The 23,384-nt window shown below is 53.2% G+C and overlaps 3 protein-coding genes across 3 annotated transcripts; 2 read left to right on the top strand and 1 right to left on the bottom strand.

Annotated features, from left to right (window-relative positions):
- Nucleotides 1-677: 677 nt before the first annotated feature.
- COCSUDRAFT_1459 (hypothetical protein) lies at nt 678-3,406 on the bottom strand (the record flags this gene model as incomplete). Its single annotated transcript, XM_005650293.1, has 8 exons — nt 678-770; nt 919-1,086; nt 1,394-1,576; nt 1,875-2,163; nt 2,322-2,497; nt 2,616-2,814; nt 2,927-3,111; nt 3,269-3,406. Coding segments are annotated over 8 exons (1,431 nt in total), but the record flags the coding sequence as incomplete, so codon positions are not given.
- A 2,388-nt stretch (nt 3,407-5,794) lies between these two features.
- COCSUDRAFT_60817 (RNB-domain-containing protein) lies at nt 5,795-20,773 on the top strand (the record flags this gene model as incomplete). Its single annotated transcript, XM_005650292.1, has 32 exons — nt 5,795-5,806; nt 6,109-6,357; nt 6,532-6,656; nt 6,765-6,880; nt 7,020-7,162; nt 7,311-7,523; nt 7,719-7,851; nt 8,033-8,187; nt 8,297-8,437; nt 8,733-8,908; nt 9,357-9,538; nt 9,878-9,969; nt 10,128-10,330; nt 10,642-10,804; nt 11,171-11,392; nt 11,640-11,808; nt 12,096-12,278; nt 12,523-12,604; nt 12,742-12,944; nt 13,176-13,351; nt 13,470-13,562; nt 13,661-13,713; nt 16,128-16,362; nt 16,587-16,742; nt 16,868-17,062; nt 17,407-17,644; nt 18,009-18,223; nt 18,544-18,780; nt 19,062-19,275; nt 19,583-19,716; nt 20,048-20,244; nt 20,623-20,773. 32 exons carry the CDS (start codon nt 5,795-5,797, stop codon nt 20,771-20,773), a joined length of 5,256 nt encoding a protein of 1,751 aa, XP_005650349.1.
- Nucleotides 20,774-22,323: 1,550 nt separating this feature from the next.
- On the top strand, nt 22,324-23,351 carry COCSUDRAFT_60816 (hypothetical protein; the record flags this gene model as incomplete). The annotated part of the gene is made up of 4 exons (XM_005650291.1): nt 22,324-22,353; nt 22,698-22,782; nt 23,013-23,125; nt 23,328-23,351. 4 exons carry the CDS (start codon nt 22,324-22,326, stop codon nt 23,349-23,351), a joined length of 252 nt encoding a protein of 83 aa, XP_005650348.1.
- Between the last annotated feature and the right edge of the window lie 33 nt (nt 23,352-23,384).

The following is a 23,384-nucleotide window of genomic DNA, read 5'->3' as shown; positions in this document are numbered from 1 at the left end:
CCCCGCGCGGTGGCCGCCCCCAGCCGCCAGCCGCTGCCCAGCCGCGCTTTGAAATTGCACGGTGCCGGTGTACCCTCTGCTGACAGGTGCACTGCCGGCGGCAGCTGCTGCCTGACTGCTGGCATTGCCAACCGGTGCCAGGGAGGCAGGCATGGGCAGGGAGCTGGGTGCATTGCTGGGAAGCGCTGCAGTGGGCACGCTGGAAGCTGCTGGCGCGGTGCGCCGTGTGGGGGAGTCGCAGCTGGCATTGGCCGGCAGTGTCTTGGCCATCTGCTCAGCGTAGGTGTGGGGGAAGGATGGCGGGTTTGTCACCCTGCGCATGCACCACACCTGCATGAGACTGACAGGGGTCGGTAATGACCGCGCATGCATGCGCCCCAGATGTCTTGGCAGGGGGAGTGGTGAATTTGTAGTGCTCACCGCAGAGGTAGCCTGGTGCTGACTCCTGTGGCATAGGAGTTGCTGGCACCCGTCAGCGCTGGTCTGTAAGTGGAGTATTTGGAATTGACTGCGCCGTGCAGCTGCGCCTCATTGACCTGCAGTGAACAACAGAAGAAATCATAACCTATCTGCATATCGCATTGCCAACGCAATGCTGCCATGTGATATCCTTCTTCTAACTTTTGTGGAGGAAAAACATGGGTGGACAAATTTGATAAGGAACGAAGGATATACTGTACCTGGTTGTTGAGCCATCTGATCATCTGATCATTGCTGTCCAACTGCTTCTTGCTGTCCTCCACTTTCATCCTCAGCTCCTCACACTCGGCCTGCGAAATACCATTAGCTTCTTCATGAAGGAACTCCACCACCACACCGATCACGAGTCATCCACACATCCTCCTTGCCAAGCGGCATGTCCTGACAGTAACAACACGCAAGATGGAGATGATCTGCACATGATGTGCGCTCTCTCACCTGGTGCTTGGCCGCGTCCGAGCGAGCTTGGTCAAGGGCGTGCTGCAGCGCCTGCGCATCCACGGCAGCCGTCTCCAGGGCGCGCTCTTTGGATGTGACCTCCTCCTCCTGCCGCGCCACGATTGCCGCCTTTCGACGCAGCCGCTCTCGCGCAAGCCGCAGATCCGCCTGTTCCGCAGCAGGCGCCACGGTGACTGAGATGAATAGAGTGTGTCATGCAGCACGACATGTGGTGGTCCCATACCATGCATCCGATTGCCACCTAATGCCTTCTCTGTCATGTCTCCAGAGCCGTCTGACACAGGGGCAACTTCAGGCACATTGCAGGCTTTGGCTGGCCTCGCGAACGACATGATCAAGGGCCTCAAAGGAGGTCCTCAGGTCAGGCAGGCGTTGGTGTTAGAGACGGCGCAAAGGGCTTCCAGGGAGGTTCTCGGGTCGGGCAGCCGAGGGCTGAGCACCCATGCATGCTCACCATGAACTTCTCAATGATGCGGTTGCCTTTGAGCACTTCGGCGGCGGCGGCACGCGCGCGTTCGTCATGGCCGGCCGAGGCCTCCTTCAGCTCGGCGCACCTCTCCCCCAGCTGGCGCGTGCCGGCTTCCAGGTCCTTGATGCGCTCGCGCTGCTCTGCCACCACCTCCTTCTGAGCCGCCACCTGCCGCAGGGCCATGGACACAGATTAGCTCTTCTCGACATGCTCAAAATTGCACAAAGCTCCGCCACTCAGCATTTAGACATAGTCATAGGCAGGGACTGTACTGTGAGGTCGCTGGAACAGCAAGATCGCAGACTCACAAGGACTTTGCACCTTGACATTGCAAAGCTGTCTGTCGATGAGTCTTTAGGGAACCGACTCCAAATCAGTCACACTGCATGCCCCTGAATTTTCACAAGGTTTGAAGGGCATCTGACATTCAACACGCGTGGAACCAGAGTACTGGACGGAACCACACCTTCTCCTCGGCCGCTCGCAGCTTCGCGCGCAGCTCTGACAGCTCAGCCTCGCGCTGCCCTTTCTCGCTGCCGGCCGCCGCCGCAGCGGCGCGCAGCTGCTCCGCCTCGGTCTCCAGCGAAGCCAGCGTTCCCTCCACAGCCGCCAGCCGGTGGCCGAGCTCCGAGCCGCGCGCCTCGAGGCCAAACTTCGCCTCGCGCAGCTGCTGCGCTTCTGCCTCCAGGCTGCTGTTGCGCGCCTGCAGCGCCTCCACATGCTGCCTGTGCCTCTCCTCCACGTCTGCACGCATCCTGGAACGCATGCACGAAGTGCTTGATGTGAAGGCCCCATCGATGCAGATATTGTCAAATCCATGCACTGATGTAATGGTCTTTTTATTGCCTAGTAACAGGCAGAAATCATCTGTGCTATTTGCAAGATGAGTTCCAAAAGATCACAGGTTTGGCACCTGTCCAGGGCTTCTTTCTGTTCGGCCAGCTCCCTGGTCTTGTCATGCAGCGCAGCAGCTGCGTTGGCCATGGCATCTGCTTCCCTTTCCATCACATACCGCTGATGCTCCTCCCTTGTTTGAACCAGCTGCTCCTCTGTTGCCCGGAGCTTTGTGCATGCAGCCTCCATATCTCCCTGGGACGACGGCATGACTATTATACCAGGACAAGAACGACTGTCATGCAGCAGAGCAGGAGGCATGCAAGGATACCATTTCATGACACTTTCATGATGGAAAGAGAGCAACATTTACCTGCATTTTGTGGAGGTCAGAGCTGAGCTTGTCATTGCTCAGCTTGACTTCAGACAGCCGGGATGCCAGATACTGCTTTATGGTGGCATCATTGCCTGGCCTGAAAGCCAGGGTGATGTGCGGCAGCTGATTGAAGTCGTTGGTCTCCACAATCTTGAAGACAGATGTCGCTTCCATTGCCAGCAGCACTGCTTGAAATCTGTCAGCATGTTTGAGAGGTTAGTTCAATGTCCTTAAACATGCAGCTTACTAGAAACGCTCATCTCCCCAAGGCACACTGCCAGGAATTTTTGCACAATAATAACGCTGACCTTGGTGCGTCCTCATGACGTGAAGCGATGCATCGCTCCAGCAGGCCGATGATCTTCCCTGGGAAGTTACCAAAATCTACAAGAATGCCCTGCTCCGCTTTCAGAATCTGGAACTCTTCTTCAGTGAACTCCAGGGTGTGCAGCAAGAAAACATCATCCTCACTCGACAGATGTATCCGTAGCACCTGTGCAGGCATGGGAGTTCTTGCTCACTAAGGCTTCAGGCTATTTATGATCCGTGATGCCATATGTGATGTGCCCTTTGTCCAGGCAGACCAATACAAGCGTTGCACAAGTAAAGATGTATCCAATGAGATGCACGCATGACGTGGATTTGCTCACCCTTGAGTTGTGGTTGTTCCTCTGGACCCCCAAGGTGATTCGTACTGTCAGCTCACACAAGACCTCTTCACGATCTGGCTGCCGTACTAGGAACTTCACTCCTTTCCAATAAAGCGTGGAGGTTGTCTGCACATCAAAGCTGTCCCAACGCGTGGCTAAGCCATCCAAGACAGGGAGCCTGAGACCCACCATCTAGTAAAAATGTTCAGCGCCTCGTTAGCTGAAATCAGGTATAATCTGCCAGCCGCTACTGCGAACTTACAAGCGTATAGCACGCACACTCCATGCAGTACAACATCTCAATCGCTTTCTGTGCCCGAAGAATGCGTTATCGATTTCGCGCGCAATTCAGGCTTCTTAACTCCCTTTTTTGAGGGGGTATAAGGAAACCCTGCGATGTGGCAATTGGTGCAATTTGCGAGGCAGCCCTTTCTCCTATCTCCTGGCGCTCGCTTTGTCTTGATGTCTGCATACCTCTTTCTCTAATTTGGTGGAATCTCTTGAGCAGGTCCCATTGGTAGGTACCGTACTCACGCAGATCTATGCTAATTTTCTGAATTCTCCGCGCGGCGCCCCTTACAAATTGAATTGGCGGATCTGGACCACGCATGCACCATAGCCCGATTCAGCAGGTGAGTACTAGCCGACTAGTCACCGGTACGTACCGTATATGCCGCCGGCCGGCGCTTTCAACATTGGGTTAACCCGTATTGCGAGGACCGGCATGCCGCGCATGCGCATGCGCATGCAACTGCGCAGCTGCGGCCGGTCTGGCCAGTGGTAGGTCAGCACGTGCTGAGCTGCACTGCCACTCGTTGTTACAAGCATGCCATTCATGCCGTTCAGTCTCTAAGCTTGAAGCTTCATGAGTACAGGCTGACAGTGTCAAGAACTGGTAATAATCTTGTGAGCTCAGCGCCAACAGCCACATGCCAGTCTATTGGCCAGGCCCTGTGGAGCTTATTTGTGCCACATTTGTGTACAGGAGAGCGTGCAGCTGGCATACTACTAGTCTAAGCAGGGTCCCCAATATCTTCCTCATGCAGAATTCTGTTCCACAGGTTGGCCAAGGCAGCGGGTTTGAGCTTAACTTTACTCATCGTCCAATTGATCAATGAGTCACTTCTTATGCATACCGTACTATAGAGTCGCCATCATTCTGATAGGCAACGCTGTACTGCACAAAGCAGGATTCACAGGACAAGCTTGGCAAAGCATTGACAACTTGTTGAAATGTTTGAACCCCACCAATCCTCCTGACAGTGTCCGCTTCTCCAATGTTTTGAGCTATGTACGTGGACATGCAAAAATTACTTGCATCTCAGATCAGGTGCAGGATTGCGTCTGCAAGCACACACTTGCCTGAAAGATGTTTCTTGATCATACTGACTCCTCGGAGGGACTGACTGAGCACACCTCATGTACGCCAAATTGACACGGTCTGGTGACTTATCGTACCTGCAATTTGGTCGTCCCTAGAAGCAGAGGTGTTTCCGATGCAGACGGTATTTCATTCCCACAATATCTTTGTCACGCTTCTGCACACCTGTGTAAAAAGAGCATTTCAAATGATGATTCAAGGTTCATGATCTTGCAAATTCACCGAGACCTAAAGTCAGGTGCATTCACACTTACCACATCTTGGGGCCTTGTCATGTCAAGTAATCATGGCTGGCATGCCAGTGGCATCAGAGCTCCAGAGCCTGCAGTCTCTCTTCTGCCTCACTGGCCAGCTTCTGCTGGGCCTGGGTAAGGCGCATTTGCTGAAGAATAGCCCTGTTGTGCTCGATCGCCGCCCTCTGGCATGATGCCAGGGTGCCACCGTTTTGCAACAGGTGCATCATCACGGTGCGATATCGAAAGGTTGTGATGGTAGTCATGGAGGCCAGCACCTGCTTGGGACAAGCCAGCGAGCAAACATTCATGCATGCACTCACAGCCAAGTACAACTTTGCTTTGCAATCGCATTTTTAAATCAGATGCCTTTTTTCATTGGAACGGGCCACTATCGACACACCTCTTTGGACTGGTCACGGCCGCAGCGCACAATGCATAGGTTTGTCAAAGGATTGTAATATTTCACTTGCTGGGAAGCGAGACAAATGCCCAGGCCATAGTCCCCAAAATTAGTAGCAATGCTTTCGCGCAAGACAGCCTGTATATTGGCCTCTGTCAGGGTCTCATCTGTGCGCCCATCCTTCCAGATCAACTCTACCAACAAGAACCTATTCTTGAAGCGCACCATCCTTAATTTGAGCAACCTGGTCGACTTAATATCACAAAATGGGACTTTCTGCTATCTTGAGGCTGAAAGCATCATCATCTGGATAAGTGAGACGAAACTGTGCCATGGTGTGCCCAGAATAGGCATTGCCAAGGTTCTCATGGCCTGGCGATCTCAGCATCAAAGCACGTTGTGCTCCTGCCTGTGAGACGAGGATAGTCAGATATCTTGTAATTTCTCATTGTTCGATTATTTTTGGGATTTTTCATTGACACAGTTCAAAATAAAAAGGGCCTCATGCGATGCCCTCACGGGTGGGTCCTTCCCGCTTGAGTACGCTGACAGAACTCCTTTTGGATTCAATCGTTCTTGCTGAATTATGACGTGGGTGGAAAGAAGGGTGAGACGCTCAATTCACGTATCCAAAGGCTGCCATGTACACCCATGTGTTGATCCATCAGGAAGCGATCGTCTTTTAAAATCCCTGCATTGTGCTGTAAATAAGCTTGAAGTGCCCTAATTTGTCAATTCTGTAGCACCGTAGATGTTATATACTCTGATCATCAGACTTCCTGTTCCTCTGCTCACCTGTGGAATTCCATCTCGTGCTTTACAGACCTACAGGACGTATCGCTTCCGCAAGCGCAGCCACAATGTGTCAGAAGCAGCAGAAGAGGCATATCTGAGGGATGACATTCCTTGTGGCAGTGACGCCTGCTCCACTTGCCAGCATGGGCTGCCAGCTGTTTCAGCTGATGCGCCCCACTACATCATCCCAGATGCACAGGCCCTGGATGACTTCCTGGAGATCTTTGAGCTGCCCCAGCTTCAGAACTTCATCCTCCTGACCAGTGTCCTTCAGGAGGTATGATCTCATGCATAGCAAGCTGAGTGCAACTCTGCATTCTAGGCCCAAACATGATCTCTGAAATCCATCAGCATCCCTCCCCAAAATGGTCATAGCAGTGCATGTCAGGGGCAGAAGGAGACCCGACTCTGTTTGCATGTGCTTTCGAGTCAGAAATGTGCTTGTGTGCAGTTCTGGCAGCACAGCAACATCCGGAAGAATGCGCGCCTGAGATCTCTGTACAGGGACGTGCGTCGCAAATGCACTGTCTTTGACAATCTTCACTATGCTCCAACGGCTCCTGGGCCCTCTGAAAGGTACTGCATCTTCTCATGCACCAGTTGAAGTTTGCTCTTACCACAATATTGTGATGCAAGCTGCCGACATTTGACATATCCTTTTGAATGTCTGCCCAATCTTGCCAGGCACACAGACAGGGAGATTGACAAGGCCGCTCGTTGGTTCTTTGGCCACTTGGATTGCCGCATCCCAATCGTCGTTCTGAGCAGCCACGCTGATCAGCAGCAGGATTACGCAGACGGTGAACAAATTTGTTTGTCTTATGCCAGCTCCTTGGATGGAGAAGATGGCGATGGTTAACAGCATACTGATCGCATGCGTACCGTTTCCTTGTGCTTCATAATGCTTGTTCTTTGAAAGATAATGCTGCAATCATGCAGGAGATGTGGCACATGCCGGACATCAGGCCACCAATTCCATATCAGAGGGGGATGCAATCCTGATGCAAATCCTGAGGGATTGTGGACATGACGTTGACTTCACCGCTTTCAGTCAACCAGCTGCGGCGGTGAAACCACAGCGGGTACAAGTCATGTTCACGGGTCTCAGCCCTAGCTCTAGAACAGTATGTTGTGCAGATTCATCAATTTGCTTCGATCACATATTCTCTGCCTGGCCTTAGCCTATCGAATGTAGCACTGTGCAGACATTGCTTTATGGGCTTTGAGCAGGTCTTGGAAGGAGTTGAGCACATGCACCCAACCACCTACTTCAGCCATTTCTGGGCTGAGTGCATTCCGGTGATGGAGCTGTTTGAGTCCCTCGAGGCTGCCAGGCAAGCGGCTGCAGATGAGGGAAGCACCCCCGCCAAGGACTTCCAGTATCCTGCCCACCTTGGAGCGTCTGCATTGGACAGTGCTCTGTCCTCAGGCGACGTGCTGCAAGTGAGTCTATCGACACGCCTCTTTTATGCTTGCAAGAGAGCTTTTGAGCTTGCCAAAGTTCAAGCCATTGCCAGACTTTGTACATAGGCTGACTCATGACTGGTCCCAGACCTCTTCCCAGCGGTTGCATGCAGTAGCTAATGTGACATGCACTTGTGAATGTGAATGTAATGTATGTTATGATTCTCTTGGCAGGGGGTCTTGCACATGGGCCGCAGAGGTCCCAAGGACGGCGTCGTCCGTGTGGGCCAAGGCATGGATGCAGGAGAGGTCCAGATCAGTGGCATGCAGGCCCTCAACAGGGCCATGCATGGTGATGTGGTGGCAGGTGACCTTCAAAAAACCTTGGTTGCGCCCCAGCAGGGGGCACACTATGCCTTCTCAATATAAAATACACAAGTAAGAGTTCAAAGCTGTTTGTTCCAGTGCAGAGCTGAGTGGGCTTATTCATGGGTGATAAAATTCCTGGTGAGGTGTTGCCTGGCGAGATCAATATTGGTGTTGCGCAGTGCGGCTCTTGCCGAGGGATCAGTGGCCGGCATCCACTGCAGCCATCTTGGAAGAGGATGTGCAGGAAGCTTCCCCTGAAGGAATGGACGAGGATGCGAGCTCTGGAGCCCCAAACGGCGCGGAGCACATCAACAGGACAAATTTCCTTGCTCAGGTCTCCTTCGCCATGTGCTTGAACACCAGCGTGATCGTCATAGTGAGAGCCACTCAAATCCTCTGCACAGTCACAGAGTCCTCCGCTGACGGCCTCAGTATGCGTGTAGGCGGGCGTGAGCTCCGATGGGAGGCTGCAGCCCAGCGGGGAAGTGGTGGCCATCGTGCAGCGCTCTGCACAGGACGTGGCCGCGTGCCTGTCCCAGCAGGACGAGGCTGCGCTGCTGAGCAACCCAGACTCCCTCCGCTCGGTGCGCCCAGTGCCCCTCTTTTGCAACAGATGGCAACAAAGCTGCTCACTCCCTCATGTCCAGAGTCAGGATGCAGAATCAGCCATGTCATGCTTTTGCTGCTGCCTGATGCTTATGATCCGGGCCTCAACTGGAATGTCCTGCCTTGGTGACATTTCCGAGCCCATGCAGACTTCTATATGCAAAAGTTGTTGGTCATCGCTGGATGGTACATCTCTGAGAAGGGCAACTTTTGGAAGAATCATGATAATAAGAATAGTAAGTTCGCTGGAATATGAGTGCGGTGACTGTGCAGGAGGCGGTACTGTGTGTGCCCATGGACCGCCGGCTGCCGCTGCTGCGGCTGCGCAGCCGGCAGCTGCTGCAGCTGGTGGGGCAGCGCTTTGTGGTGCGCGTGGACTCCTGGCAGCGCGAATCCAGGCACCCCTCCTGCCACTTCGTGCGCACCCTCGGCGCCCTCAACGACATGCGGTGCGCGCCGGCTGAGTCCCAAGCTTCTCCAAGCTGCATGCTCCCTTGTACCATTTTTGTTAAACGCAATTGAGTCCTAGTTGCGGTGAATACTGTTATGCTTTGGCTCTGCTGCATCGCTTCAGATCTAAATGCATCAATGACATGCGGTGCGCGCCGGCCGAGCCACATGGCACCACAAGCATCGAAAGTACCCTTACAGTGTAGGTCAGGAGGTTGTCAGGAGGATGTTGCTCTGGCATGCAGTCTACAGGCCTGAGCCAACACATTTTTGTGTTGAAGGCAAATATAGCAAGTGCGGTGCTTCAGCGTGTGCTTTGGTGGTGCATGCAACATTGTCCTTTGTGAGGGCGATGTGATTTTATGTGATCTCGTGGGTGGCGGCAATGAGGAAGAGTAGGCGAAAGGTGACCTAAAAAGGGGCGAAAAGAGGTGTTGAGTGTTGCAGGGCCGAGACGGATGCAGTGCTGGTCAAGGCGGGCATAGAGTGGCACCCCTTCAGTGAGAGCGCAATGGCAGAGCTGCCCAGAGTGGCAGACCCCTCTCACTGGAGCGTGCCCGACGCCGAGGCGGCTGTGAGGCGGGACCTGCGCTCTGCGGATCAGCTGATATGCAGCATCGACCCGCCCGGTGTGGTCTCAAAATCTCCTACGTCTCCCATGCACACAGAACAGCACAAGTGATTGAAGGTCTTGATATTCAAGAAATAACGTGCATGGAGCTGCCGTTCTTGTTGCATCATACACTTGTAAAGGAGGCACAGGGAGGGTCCAATGATGAGATACACAAAAAGCCAATTTTATCAGTCCGATTCCCATGGGAGACTGCGGACACTTTTTGAGCTGAGGGCCGTCCCTGCTGCTTGCCTCATGTGGTACATGCCTTGGATTCAGCAGTTGTGGCATCGTGAATCATCTGCCTTGACACCAGAGATATGCCATCTCCGATTATGAAATGAAATGGGTGCAGGTTGCACTGATGTGGATGATGCTCTGAGCGTGAGGGAGCTGCCCTCTGGCGATCTGGAGATTGGCGTGCACATTGCGGATGTCAGCCACTTTGTGCGACATGTAAAGATCACAACCTGACCGATAAAAGCCAGAGATTGGCCTTCACCATTAAGCATGCATGCCACGTGGCGTCGCAAATTTCCAGAATCACTCCAGAGCGTGTAGTGCAAATGACGACATCTCAGAAGGCATGATTGTGGCACGTGCAGGGAGGATTTCTGGATGGGGAGGCTGCTGCACGGTGCACAACAGTGTATCTGGTGGATAGGAGGCTGGACATGCTACCTGCGCTGCTCAGCGAGCAGCTGTGCAGCCTGCGCTCAGGCACTGACCGCCTGGCTGTCAGCGTCCTCTGGACGCTCAGCCCTGACCTCCATGACCGAGACGTCTGGTTTGGTCGCACAATCATCAGGTGATGCATCTGCACAGGACACAATGGCACTCAATGCATGCATGCGCAGCCCTGCTCTTTTACGCTGTGGCCCAGATTCTCCTGCAGTTCACGCTTCAAACACAAAGGATGTGCAGCCCTTTGTGCATTGGCGCTAAAGCATGTATTTATTGGACATCATGTTGGTTGTATGAGTATGGACATTTATCTGTTCTTGCTTTCTTGCTAGAATTCAGCCTAAAATTCAGCCAATCGACTTTGCTGCGCTTGTCCCCTGCCTCAGTCTCGTCAACCAGGCATACAAGCTTTCTGTGTGAACTTCATGCTCTCAGGTCGAGGTACCAGCTGGAGTACCAGCAAGCGCAGGACATCATGGACGGGCGGCCGCCGCGGCCTGAGCACGATCACATCGCGCCCCAGGATCGCCCCAGGCTGCTGCGCAACCTACACACCCTGGCTCGCATTGCAGCACACCTCAGGGCAGGCCGCTTGCAGGTACACTCTGAAGCTTCTTGACCGCTTGTATTGTCATACACATTTACACTCACTCTAAAGCTTTTCTGACAACCAGATTTTCTGATGACAGTGCCTGTCCTCTTCGCTGACTAAGCTCAATCTTGTGTCAGCCTTCTACCTTCAGCAATAGGAGCCATTAGAGACTAATGCCTGTCCCAGATCTGGGCTGCACTCTGCCTTGAGCAACAGAAGCCTTGAATCTCATGTGGTTGTCCTTGATAAGGCCTGCACTCTGCCTTCAGCAAAAAGAGCCGTGAATGACACCCTGTATTGGCTGTCTTGGATCAAGCCTGCATTGCTTGTGTGCGCGCCTTTGCTTCCTTTATAGTAGAGGGAACGGCGCAGGACGGCGCACTGGAGCTGGAGAGTGCAGAGCTGCGCTTCGAGACGGCGGCGGAGGGGCAGCCAACAGAGGTGATGGGCAAGGCCGAGGTGCCTATGATGGCGGTGGTCGCTGAGATGATGATCTTTGCCAACTCAGCCGTCGCCAGGCGCATCCATCAGGCCTTCCCCAGTAGCACCCTGCTGCGGCGACACCCGCCGCCCAGGCAGGACGCCTTCAAAGAGGTGCACCCCTTCATTGCACCACTAATCTTTTCTGTTGTCCATCGTTTTGTGGAGAGCTTTGTACTACCAACTTTGCATGAAGATTGGATGATTCAATCACCACAGACAATTCCATGGAGGCAAAGTTCTGTCGCGCTGCATGCAACTGAGCCCCACCAATAATCCATGGTGAATTGAGTAGGCGTGTCATAACAATAGCGATGAGTACATCTGTCATTGAGTTCATGATGATGTGTTTCATGGCCAGGTGGAGGCGCTGTGTGAGGCAGGGGGATGTCCTTTGGACACTTCATCAAATGCGGCCCTGTCACGGTCTTTGGAGGCCGCGGTGATGGCCTCGGGAGACCCGGCAATCGGCAGCCTCATCAAATCGCTCGTGACGCGCGCCATGTCGGAGGCAGAGTACTTCTCCTCAGGTGCCCATCTGTCCCTTGACCATAGAAACATGCATTGACATACAAGTAGTGCAACCGCCGAGCACGAGGAATGGCTGTGTGTTTTGTGACATACAAAGCAGGTCCAGCCTATCAGCATGATCGATCATTTTTGCATCCTGCATAGCGGCAGCAGCAAGGGCTTCTGAAAGCTGCTGGCATTGCCTGGTACACTAGGATGACTCTGTTTTAAGCATATTACGTTGTACATCACCGCTTACTGAGGACCTTGGCACCATGATAATTTGTTGCTGTCTTTTGTCTGGCAGGTGATGCCAGGCCAGGCGGCGGCGGCTTGAGCCATTTTGGGCTGGCCCTGCAGCACTACACCCACTTCACATCCCCCATCCGCAGATATGCAGACGTGGTCGTGCACCGCCAGCTAATGGCTGCCCTCAACAGCCCTGACATGGCCCCACCCGTCCGCCACTCAAAACTCCAGCAAGTTGCTGGTGAGCATGCCTTTCCCTTCTTCTTTCGATACTCCTGGACCCTGGAATCCAGATGGACTTGAATGCCTGTGAAGACAGTTGTGCAAGGCAGGTTTGGCTTGGTTCATTCGGTTACTCTGGACAATTTGTGCTTTCACTGGACAATAAAATCCTCATGGAAACAGAGAATGCTTTTTTCGTTTTGCGTTTTCAGTCAGTGAATGAGATAGCTATAGCTGTTTGACAGCGCATGCATGCATGGCAGGCGTCATGAATGAGCGGCACCGCCAGGCAAAGCGTGCTCAGCGGGAGTGCGCTGACCTCTACCTGCTCCTTCTGCTTCACAGGTGTGACCTCCCTCTCAGCACATCATGATTCTCTGACACCGCAAAGCCTTTGTTCGTTTCATTTTCTGAGCCTGCATGCATGCCGATAAGGTTCCTATGCGAGTTATGTAGTCTTACATGTTTTAATTTTGTTGCAGCAAGCCGCATGTGGAGGCTGCGATTGTGTACGAGGTCCAGCCGTCCGGGGTGCTGCTCTTTGTGCCCAAGTACCACATCAAGGGCGCTGTGCAGCTTGCTGACAGGGCAGGACGCCCCATCCCCCTTCTGAGGGAGGGATTCGTCGAAGATCTCAACGACCCGTTCCTGGTCGCAGAGCGGCAGAAGCTGATGCTTCACCATGGTGCGTCCTCAGCACTACATCATGGCTAATTGATATCTCACAGATCTCTCACTGCTGCCTGGTTGGAGCATTGCTACCAGTGCTACTCTCAAAAGCCCAATTTGGCACGAGGAGGTTTCCTATTGGGACGGAGAAAAAGTCGGAGGCTGCCCCTCGCATGTCTGGCACCCTGTGTGTCTCGTTCTTGCTGACATTTACAGCAATGTCGTCTGAATGGTGTCGGTTGTGTAGGTGAGAGCTACATAAGCATAGTGGACAGGGAGTCTGGCGCAGAGAGGGACAGGCTGTCAGCCATGCAGCGGGTGTGGGTGATGCTGGGATCAGACGGCTCCCGCGCCCACGGGCCGCGCCTCAGAATGCGCATCCTTGCTCCCTCACACCCTGCCACTCCTGCCCTCGACCATCAGGTGTGCCCCCAAGCACTCCACAGTCTGTGGCCATGCAGATGTGCTACTGCTAAAAGGGCATTTGCGACAGTGTGCTGTGCATCTAGCGAGTGTTCACTGGCGGTTTGGCTGGGTGCAGGCCGCACAAGTGACTGAGCAGTGGGCGCCAGCCATTGCAACTCAGCGGCAGGCGTTGGCTTCGCAGAGGGAGGAGCAAAGCACCACAGCTGAGGTGCAGAGTTGGCTCTTGCTGCTACTTAGTGAATTCATGCAGGATTTTACATGCTGATGTGATCTTTTGATTTTCTGTGATGTGGCTGCTGTGCGCAGGGACCCTCTGAAGAGCAGGCAACATCGTTGGCTGGGATCCTGCATGACTTTGGGTCTCTTGATCTTAGTCGCAAAATAGTGAGATCTTCTGCATCGTCAGCAAATGCAGTCCAGGGTAAGGATGTCACTGGCTTGTTTGTGCAGCTGTGGCAATCAAGAGAGATGCCATCTTGCTGACTTGGACAAGATTTTCAATGCTGTTGAGATGACAGTGTCATTTGCAATATGTGTGCAGGTGTGACAGAACCAACGGTGTTGAAGTGTCAGCCAGAGGCGGCGTGTTCAGAGCGACACAGCATCCTAAAGCAGCAAGTGTGGCATGCCTTGAAGAAGGCCAGCCGCTGTCAGGTAGGAAGAGAGCTGCATCTCTGCTCAAAAAGCCTTGTGCCCATGCTGTGTGCACTTGAATGGTCGACGCCATATTTGATTAGATTCTCTGCTGCTGTTCGACTCACAATGATATCCTGTTTTTGTTCTGTCAGGTGCGGATGAGCATGAGTTGCTCGCCAGATCATAATCCCAGGACTAAGCGCCGTGCACAGCAACTGGCAAGTCTGAAGGCTACAGTGCTCAAGCTCCAGAAGCAATTGCAGACTCTAATCACGGTGTAGTGTGCACTTGTCTGCAAAACTTCAAGGGAATATACAGTGTCAACCAAACAGACTCGTGATCGTGAACATTCGAAATTTGAGATCTTGTTAATTTCTGAGCAATATTCAGCTTGCTTGCTTGTAATTACAAGTACTGTTGTAATTGAAAGGCTACATGCAGTACAGCGCCTGCACCGTGAGCTAGCTGCCTGAACAAATGTCATCACACGAATACAGGATATAGCAAAATCCCCCTAATGTAATACGAGGAAACACGCCGAATTCGAAGTAGCGACAATGCTTCAACAATCGAAACAAAGTGATAATCGATATCGGTAGGAAGCCGCCACTCTGAGCAGCCACAGAGATCGCAACTGCCACAGCCGCCAGGTCCAGACTAGAATTGCAGAGCCATCACAACGATATAGTGACCAATTACATATAGCTCAATCCGAGATGTGGAATTGAACTTACGAAGCTGGTGACCTTGCCAAGCATCATAGAGTCTAGAGATCTTATATTTTGTCTGTTCAGAGCGGTCGGGTGACCTAAAGTAACAAGGATGTTTGGGCGGTCACCTCTCTGGAACACGGGGTCCAGCAATCGCACTCATCATCACAGGTATAGAACTGGAAGGATCTGCCAGGTCTGTGCGTCCTTAGCGCTTATATGGTTTCTCAAATACGGATCGCGATTAGCAAGTACGTAGATACCGTAGATTGCCGTGTTGATTCCCGTAGGATGGCCCTTGGCAAGATTCAAGTCCAAGCCCAAGCCATCCGTGGTCCCAACCTTAATCTGGCGGCCTCTGTAATATAGAGTCTTAGGATCTATCTAATTAGTCATACTCGTATCTGCAATTCGGGGCGAAGTGTGAATGCTGCAGAAGGCGTGGTTATACAGTCCATTCGTACTAGGGAACACCCAGAACAATTGAAAGTTTTCAAGAGATTTTGGAAGGTAAGCGAAATCCATTACTGTCTTTTCATCCAACAAACACAGAATACTAGGTCACTGCGAGCCTCGTGGCGTTCGATCTCTCAAGAAGGCAGTCACGTGCAACATCTGCCCTCTTTGCTACGTGGTCAGTCCACTTGGAGCTATTTAAGTAACGTTGAGCATTTCTGACGATTTTTGCGCATAGCATGGGTTGGCTGATTGGTCCCGACGGTAGCGGTGTTGTCGAGGGTTGCCAACTCGTTATCCTCGTGGGACATTTGAGACACAACACAGCAGTCTGAGCAGTGGTTGTGAAGAAAGAGCATGTCACAATTTACCAAGTATTCTATGTCCCTGGAACCACAATCAGGATGGTTAATATAGTATGCAAGGTATCTTTCACGAATCGTGGCGCTGCTCAACAGGGAGATGAACAAGTGGAATTTTGGAGTGAGGGAGCGCTTGAGAGTACATTAATAGCCAGATCGGACCTGTATTGATCTGAGATGGAATGCCTCCAACAGGTAGATGCCCTTTCACCAAAATATCGTGGCGCTTCTGTGATATTCACACAAGCAGCACCTGAAGCGTCAAATTACTGCAGCAAACTCTGTTTGTAGAGCCTCATGCGAGGCATGCAAGATCATGATAGATGCCTGCCTTGCTGATGCTGGCCTGTTTGGAATACAGGAGACGAGTGCTTTACGCCTTGGCCACCTCAGCTTTCCTTCTCAGTCCGGCAATTTTCTCAGAAAGCAGCAGATCCAGTGTTTCAGACCGCGGCACAGACATCCTGCTCGCCTTCGCAGAGCTGGATGCAGGTACCAGAATGACTCCTTTGCCCTGCTGCTCTGATCTTTGTGGCTGAGCATTCCGGAGCTCCAGGAGGGAAGAAAGTACATGCAACCAATATGTAATGAACCGGTATGGGTCTGCAGGGGTCAAGCTGCACCGGAGGGAGGGGCCGGAAAATCACTGTTCAACTTGCGCGCTTGGGGTGCAAACCTGGTGAACAACCTGCTGCTAGGGCAGGAGCAGAAGCAGCGGCCTGAGCAGCGGTCCAGCGATGGCACCACTCAGCAGGAAGGGACAGGGGCGAGCGAGGGCGCTAGTGCAGAGCTGCGCATCTTGCCAACCACAGCAGAGGAAGAGTCGTGGGAGCTCTGGAAAGAGGTCCGCCAGCATCCACCAATGCTGAACTTATGCTTTTTGTGATGTCAAGCAATGTAAATTGACTTGGGCCAGCATGACGCATTGGGGCATTGGGCACAGCGTCAAAGACATCCTCGAGCACCACAAGGGGCCGTTTATCTGGGCGGCGTTAATGACATGATGAGGCTGACTAATAAAGGGGTAATATATGGGCAACGAGTGATTGGAGTTGTGTGGGCATGCAGTATTTCAATGACATGGACGACATGTACGAGCACGCGTGCGAGATGGAGAGCGACATAGAGCTGGCAGCGGCAGCCGAGCAGTACGAGGAGGCCGCTAAGCTCAAGAAGGAATACGATGAGCTGCGCAAGAAGGACCTTGTGGATGCCTTACTCACCGTGAGTCACTCCCTAATTACAGTCTTACTTCCAATTGGCTGACGACTCCTTGTTGGATACTTGCGAGAGGTGCTTGCAAACAGCCTGGCGGTTGTTTGGGGCTGAGGGGTGTTGCTGGGGCGCAGGAGTTGAACACAGCGGTTGATGAGGAGGACTATGGCACTGCAGCGGAGTTGAGGGACAGGGGGTGTGCCGGCCTGATCGGCTGGTGGCACTCGCGCACAGAGAACGACCCCTGCGGGCACCTGCTGCGCTTCGCGCCAGACTTTGGCCGCTACACCGCCGTCATGTACACGCCGCGGGACTTTGCAGAGCTCAAGGTGCTCCTCTGTCCCTTTCTAGAGTTTCTTGTACCCTGCAAGATGCCTGCTGCACGGATACATAAGTCAATGCCGGTGTCAGGAAGCCAATTTGCTGATTTACGAGAACCACACTTTCAATTAGAAAAGGTTGGCTGGCAGAGGCAGTATAAGAAATGAGGGCCGTGCCCACGCTTAATTGGGTCATTGCATGCATTTGGCGAGTCAACAAGGGGCAGCATGTGTGTCAGCCGTTAAAATGCAGCTAGCCTGCAGACGCCCCTTGCTTTTAGCAAAACTAGCTTGCAGTGACAGTGACAATGGATGTTTTAATTCGCTTGTTGATCCCTTGTTGTGAGGTGCAGGGGTGGACGAACGACAGCTCGCCGTACGGCCCCTTTGGCGGGATGGGATTTCAGGAGAGCGTGCCGAGCGATGAGGTGGAGCCGACGATGGCAGAGCTGGGCATGCCCGTGATGGAGGTCTTTGTGCGCAAGGACTCAGCCGGCCGGTTGCAGCGCCAGGCATGCGTCGTGAGGGAGGCCGACAAGCAGACCGATGCAGACGGCGCTGCCAAGAACCCCCTGGAGCTCCTCTCTGCAGGTGCCCCTGCCCTCCTTGCAGGCAGCATTGTCTAGACCTTTACATGCTTGGTGTCAGGTCTTTTGACAAGCCATCGCATGTCCATCCAAACATGTCCAGCCCTGTCTTAGGAACCGCCAGACAGTCCACCCTCAAGCGTGGCACCTGTACTGGGGCTCTCTGTGCAGTGCTTGAAGAAGAGTGCTGTTGGGGAAAGCGGGGTCTAGACCAGAGGGTCATCAGCGCTGAAGCAACTGAGAGTTTTTGGGGCATGGAAGCTATCACATAAGGGGATAGCTTTCATGCTATCATGCATCAATCTTAATCCTTATTGGATTGATTTGGACTTCTGACATGTGAGCGAGGTATTTTTGCGCGTCAGCAGGTGCGCCGGCGCACATGGACATCCACATGGACACAGGGGAGGCGGGCAGCGGCTCCTTCGCAATGCGCATCTCGCTCAACCCAGACGGCACGCCCGCCGATATCTCCGAGGCGCCTGCCATCATTGACCTGGAAGCCCTCATGGCCGCGCCCAGCAGCGATGCCTCCGAGCAGGCGGATGAAGACAGTATTGAGGAAGCAGCCTCTGCCATGCAGGTGAAACATGATCACATCTCTCAGCGCTGTGTGTGGCCCTCGGTTGATGCAAATTACTCACACATGCTGATTAAGGCAAGGAGGATATATAGAACTCAGGAAACGCCTCTTGCTCAGGTCTCATTTAGGCGCGAAGAATCTATGAAGATTTGGGAAGGCCGCTTGCTCGGGTTGGCTGTGCTTATTGATGCAAGGAGGATTAAGAGAGCTTAGAGGAAGCCTCTGGTTTGCCATGAGTTCCAGGACATGCAGGTGCTTGTCGCTGAGGAAAGAGCTGCATGTGAGCCTGAGCTGATCTTGTGTGTTTCTCGATGCTGCAGCACCAGTTTTTGCGCACGCCGGCGACGGTGACGCGCATGGACCACAACAACTTTGTGCTCAGCGTCCCGAGCGCGTCGGGGCTGGCCGAGACGGCTACTGACGACGACAGCCCGCACGCGGCGGCGCAGAGCACGCTGGACAAGCTGCGCGAGTCGCTGGCCATGTCATCAGACAGCGCCTTCACCGGCATCGTGGTGCACGACAGCTACCGCAAGCTTCCCGACCCCACCGCGCAGGTCAGGACTTCACCCCACTCCACAACCAGGCCTTCCTGGCGAAAGTGGCCCATCACATGTTGCCATGCATTCCAGACTGGCTGTTGATGGCTTCTCTGCGAACTGAGATAGGTTCACCCATGGGAAAAAGGATGGCGGCTTTGCGATTGTCCTGATATCTGTATGCTGCAGTGTGGAAGGATTGCTGAAATGGTGGGCATCTGGTGGACGCAGCAATTGCAGACGGCTTGTTCTGTAGTGGAAGTGAGTGACTAAAAACGAGTAATCCATCCTGCGTGCAGGATGGCGACGCAGCATCGACGAGTGGGCAGGAGGATGGTGAGGTGAAGAGCAATGACGCGTGGCGCAAGGCTGCGAGCGAGGTGACGCGCATCCACAACCAGCGCAACCCGCACCAGCCCATGGCCCTCTCCGGCGATGAGCTGGCCAAGGTCATCCGCTCCGCCGCCACCGGCGCCCTCGACCTCCTCCAGCAGTCCCTCAAGCCCAACTTCTGTGAGTCATAACCTCCTCCTGCTCTGCATGCACTACGCTGCGTTGTCCTGTGCGTGTGGCATTAAATGAAACGGTAACAGATGAAGAGGGGTGCAGGGGCGTGTGTACTTTCTGGATCCCAGGGTACTAAGTGAAGTTGCTCCCTAGTTGTAGCAGTGGTAGCACGCGCCCCATTTGCGGGCACAACAGTCGAAAGATGTCCGCAAGGTATTCTGTACAAGTGAGAGTTACCGGCAGGCATTATGTGTAGCTACATGGGCTGCGAGCTGTGCTTCGTGTCTTTGACGAAGCTGCCGTGTGTGTGCAGGTTTGGAGGGCACGACGCTGTACAGCCGTATACAGACGGATGTGCCAAAGACAGACCCCTTCACCGGCCTTTACCTGGGCACCTTTGGGCCGCACGGGCCAGAAGTGCTGCACCTGCAACGCTCCCTGACTGAGGTGCGCACTGCTGCAGCTTGTCAAGACATTTCATCCTTTGCTTGTGCTCATTGATCAGGATACCTAAAGAGCCTGTGCAGCATACATCAAACACAGGTTTCCATGCATGCATGAAGCAGACAGCAGAAGATGCCATAAGGGAAGGTCTGGCACTATGCAGTGCTCTTGCTTGCTGATCTGGTTGTGTTCTCCACCCGGTGCTGCAGTCCCTGTGCTGCTCCGCTTGCACCTGTCCTCTGTGGGCTTTCGGTGCAAGCTGGAATTAATACCGCAATGGCTGGCTTGCCTTCGGTGAGGAGTTGTTCATTGAATTGATGGTGCGGCGCTGAAGGATGGGGAGGAGTGCGTGCTGGGCATCAAGCTGACGGGGGACGCGAACGTGCCAGCGGGGCATGTGTCGTTCCGGGCGCGCATCGGCCGCAAACATCGGCGCAGCGGCTACGATCTCATGTACCCGCCCGAGCTGGACATCAGCGCGCGCTACGCTGGCGAGGGCCGCGTCGCCCACAAGGGCTTCAAGGACGCCAGGTCAGCCCCTCCTGCAATCTACTCTCTCTCTCTCTGTTCTTTCTTCTTGCCTCTTGCCTGAATCGGAGGAGGCTATCACCCTCTCAGATGCCTCTGGCGCTGCCCTTCTGAGACCTTGAAGTGCCTGTTGCTCGCTGCAAGTACCTGCCCTCATCTGCTGTCAGCCTCGTCTGAAGACAGCCCCTTGGGGGGCACAATTTTTGTGGCTGCCTTCACCAGCAGGAGACCTCCAGGCATTGTGCATAGGAGGCAGGGGCTTTTCCTGTCTAGAGCAGATCCTCATTTGCACTCATCCTTGCGCGGAAGTAATGACGTGGCAGCACTGACGCCATGCTGATGTCATCAGAGTAGAGTTTGAATGATGTGTGATCTGTGCAGGTGGGTGGAGGGTGAGCTGCTGCACTTCAGCGGCAGCAATCCGGTGACGCGGGGCGCGGAGCTGGGCTTTGTGTGGGTGGTGCCCCACGAGCGCCGCTACCTCATCCTCCTCTCGCGCATCGACCTCGACGACCCCCGCCTCAACCCCTGAGCCATGCTATCCACCCTTTCCTCGTGAATCTGAGGGTTCCCATCATATGCTGACAATTCCCTCAATTGCTCTGGCGCTTTAGGGGGTACCAAAGATTTATGAAGGGGGTTGTCTTTTGTACCCACATCTGCAGTTCTGATCAGGCAGAAGGCAGATGCAGGGCATCCTTGGGGCTGCAGTCTTGCATGTTATAACCCTGTGCGCTTGCAATAGATACCTTCTGCTTGAAAGAGAGTGATGTTGGGCCTTTAGTGATGCAGCTGCTCAAGAGGTCGGGCACAAGCTTAACGAGGGACCCCCGAGCCAGGCGCTTGCAAGAAAGTGATGTGGCAATCAAGTGATGCCGCTTCGTGCTCAAGAGATGCGGCACATGCTTTGTGTGGGGTGCGACTTTTGCTTTTCAGTGGGACTATTTTGCGGCGTAAGGCCGCTGTTGCTGTGCTGCGCAGCTGACTGGCTTCTGCAGGGTTCCGTATCATTATGGCTACTTTGTCTCAAGGGATCTGTACTCCTGCACTAAATTTGCATGATTGAGCTCATCTCGTCCCTGACTTGTAGTCATTTTGTATGCACAATCAGAAAACAACATTTAGAGAGTTCTTGTGGGTTCTCTGCAGTAGTTTTTGGGACTGGGGCACTGCTCAAGACAACTTTTCAACATGTGCTTCAGCAGAAGAGCGTTACACATTCTAGGTAGCAATGAGTAGGGTGCTGTATGGACGCGAGAGTGCATGTTACTATTGACATCACACACTGACATGAACATCCAAGTGCAAGTGCCTGTTTCAGCAAGAGGATGCTCGCTGTAAAAAGCAAGGGCTGATAGCGATCATCATTCAGGCGTGCACATTCACCTTCAATACATCCCAATACTATTCAGCTCAACGGCTGAACATCAAAGTCCTCCTTAAATCGGTAAAGGTGGCAAGCATTGACGTGATCTGGTTGGTGCTCTTCGACTTCATTTTGCGGCACATACATATTGCCAAGGCACTGGATGAGGTGTACAAAATTAAATTAACAGTCTTTTGACTGTCTTGCATGGGATCGGCGAAGAAAGGTGAGTAAAATCTTCAGTCGTAGCCCTGTGCATGGTCCTTCTATCGGGCTTTAGCCCCCGCATTGAGAGAGCTCAGACCCGGGACCATTGCAATCCTGCCTTTGCAGTGGCTATATTTGCGCACTCGCGCATGCGCTCGCGCAATTTACAGCATACATCAAATTCTTGGACCATTAGAGGACCACGTCCCGGAACGGTCCTATCCATGACGGGCTTCCACGGCGCCGCTGCCTGCGGACACTAGACGTGGGAGTACCTTGAAGCTTATTGGGATCCCAATAATGTGAAGCGTGCCCTTGGTGGGTGCTACGCATGCTTTGTGGAGAGTACAAGTCCACGTTGTCAACCGAATAAGCTGGCCCAAAATTCTCCTCTATATAGACTGGAGTCTCGTGCACTGCATCTCAAAACAATCCCAGCACAAAGACACAATTGACCTTCTTACAACAGAATTCAATAATCGATAGACGCCACCACACAGCCACCAACAATGTCTGACGGAGAGGTCAACCGCAACACAGTACGTCTTCAATGCCCCGCCATGCCCATTTGTTGCTGGATGTTGACGTTGGAGATATCGAACACAGGCCTTGTATAAACACTTCTGGGGTCCAAAATTTGCAATGTGCTCGATGTCAAGTGCTGCACCCATAGTATTTTCGTTTCCCGCCTGTACCGAACGCTAGGTTTCTATGATCAATCCAGAAGTGCTGAGAAGTGTGCCGATGAGGATTCCTCTTCACAGTTTCAGCGTGAATCGAGACCTGGGTGACTTGATATTTTGTCGGCAGCTATTCATGTTTGACTGGCTGCGCTTACTTTTGGTCGCGTGGTTCGTGATTGTGAGATCGTGAGCGTGTGCAGATCGAGGGGCAGACCACCGGCACCGGTGCTCCCAAGGAGACGTTCGGATCCGGACGCGCTGCTCAATCAGAAGCCGGCAAGAAGGGTGCCGAGATCTCAGGCACGTCCACCCCTCAAATCTCCATGCGAAAAGTGGATCCTCAGGATGTCATCTTGCGTCATTTTCTGCACAACTGCTCATACTCTCTCGGGTATTGCAGCAGTATTCACTGTTCACGTGTTGTTCACGTATAAACTGATGCTCCTGCTGGCTGCCTTTTACATGAATGAAAGAGCTTAGGGAGTGGAAGAATTCAGGTAGCTGGTGTTGTGCAGCAAACCGCTCTGAGGAGGCTCTGAAGGAGGCTGGCCGCAAGGCAGCCCGCACTCGTGCAGAGCGTTATGGTGAGGAGCTGAAGGTCTCTGCCCCAGAGAATGATGACCTGCAGGTGGGCTTTTCACAATTATCTTCACCCACAAGTTGACATGTGCTGAAAAAACACTGCAGTCATGTTGCTGCAGGCCCGTGCATGCAGCACCAGAAATTTTTCTTGCTATTCTATTACCTGATATTTGGAGTAGCAGTGAACTGTGTGGACATTCCATGCACCAGACTTGATATTTACACATTGCTGTCTTGTCTGCATGCAGGGCACCAAGACCACTGCCTCTTGAGCATCTGCTGCCACGCCAACCATCCTCATGCTA

This window comes from Coccomyxa subellipsoidea (genome assembly GCF_000258705.1).
Source record: "Coccomyxa subellipsoidea C-169, whole genome shotgun sequence".
Classification (NCBI taxonomy): Eukaryota; Viridiplantae; Chlorophyta; class Trebouxiophyceae; family Coccomyxaceae; genus Coccomyxa; species Coccomyxa subellipsoidea.
This window is presented reverse-complemented; position numbering and strand designations above follow the sequence as displayed.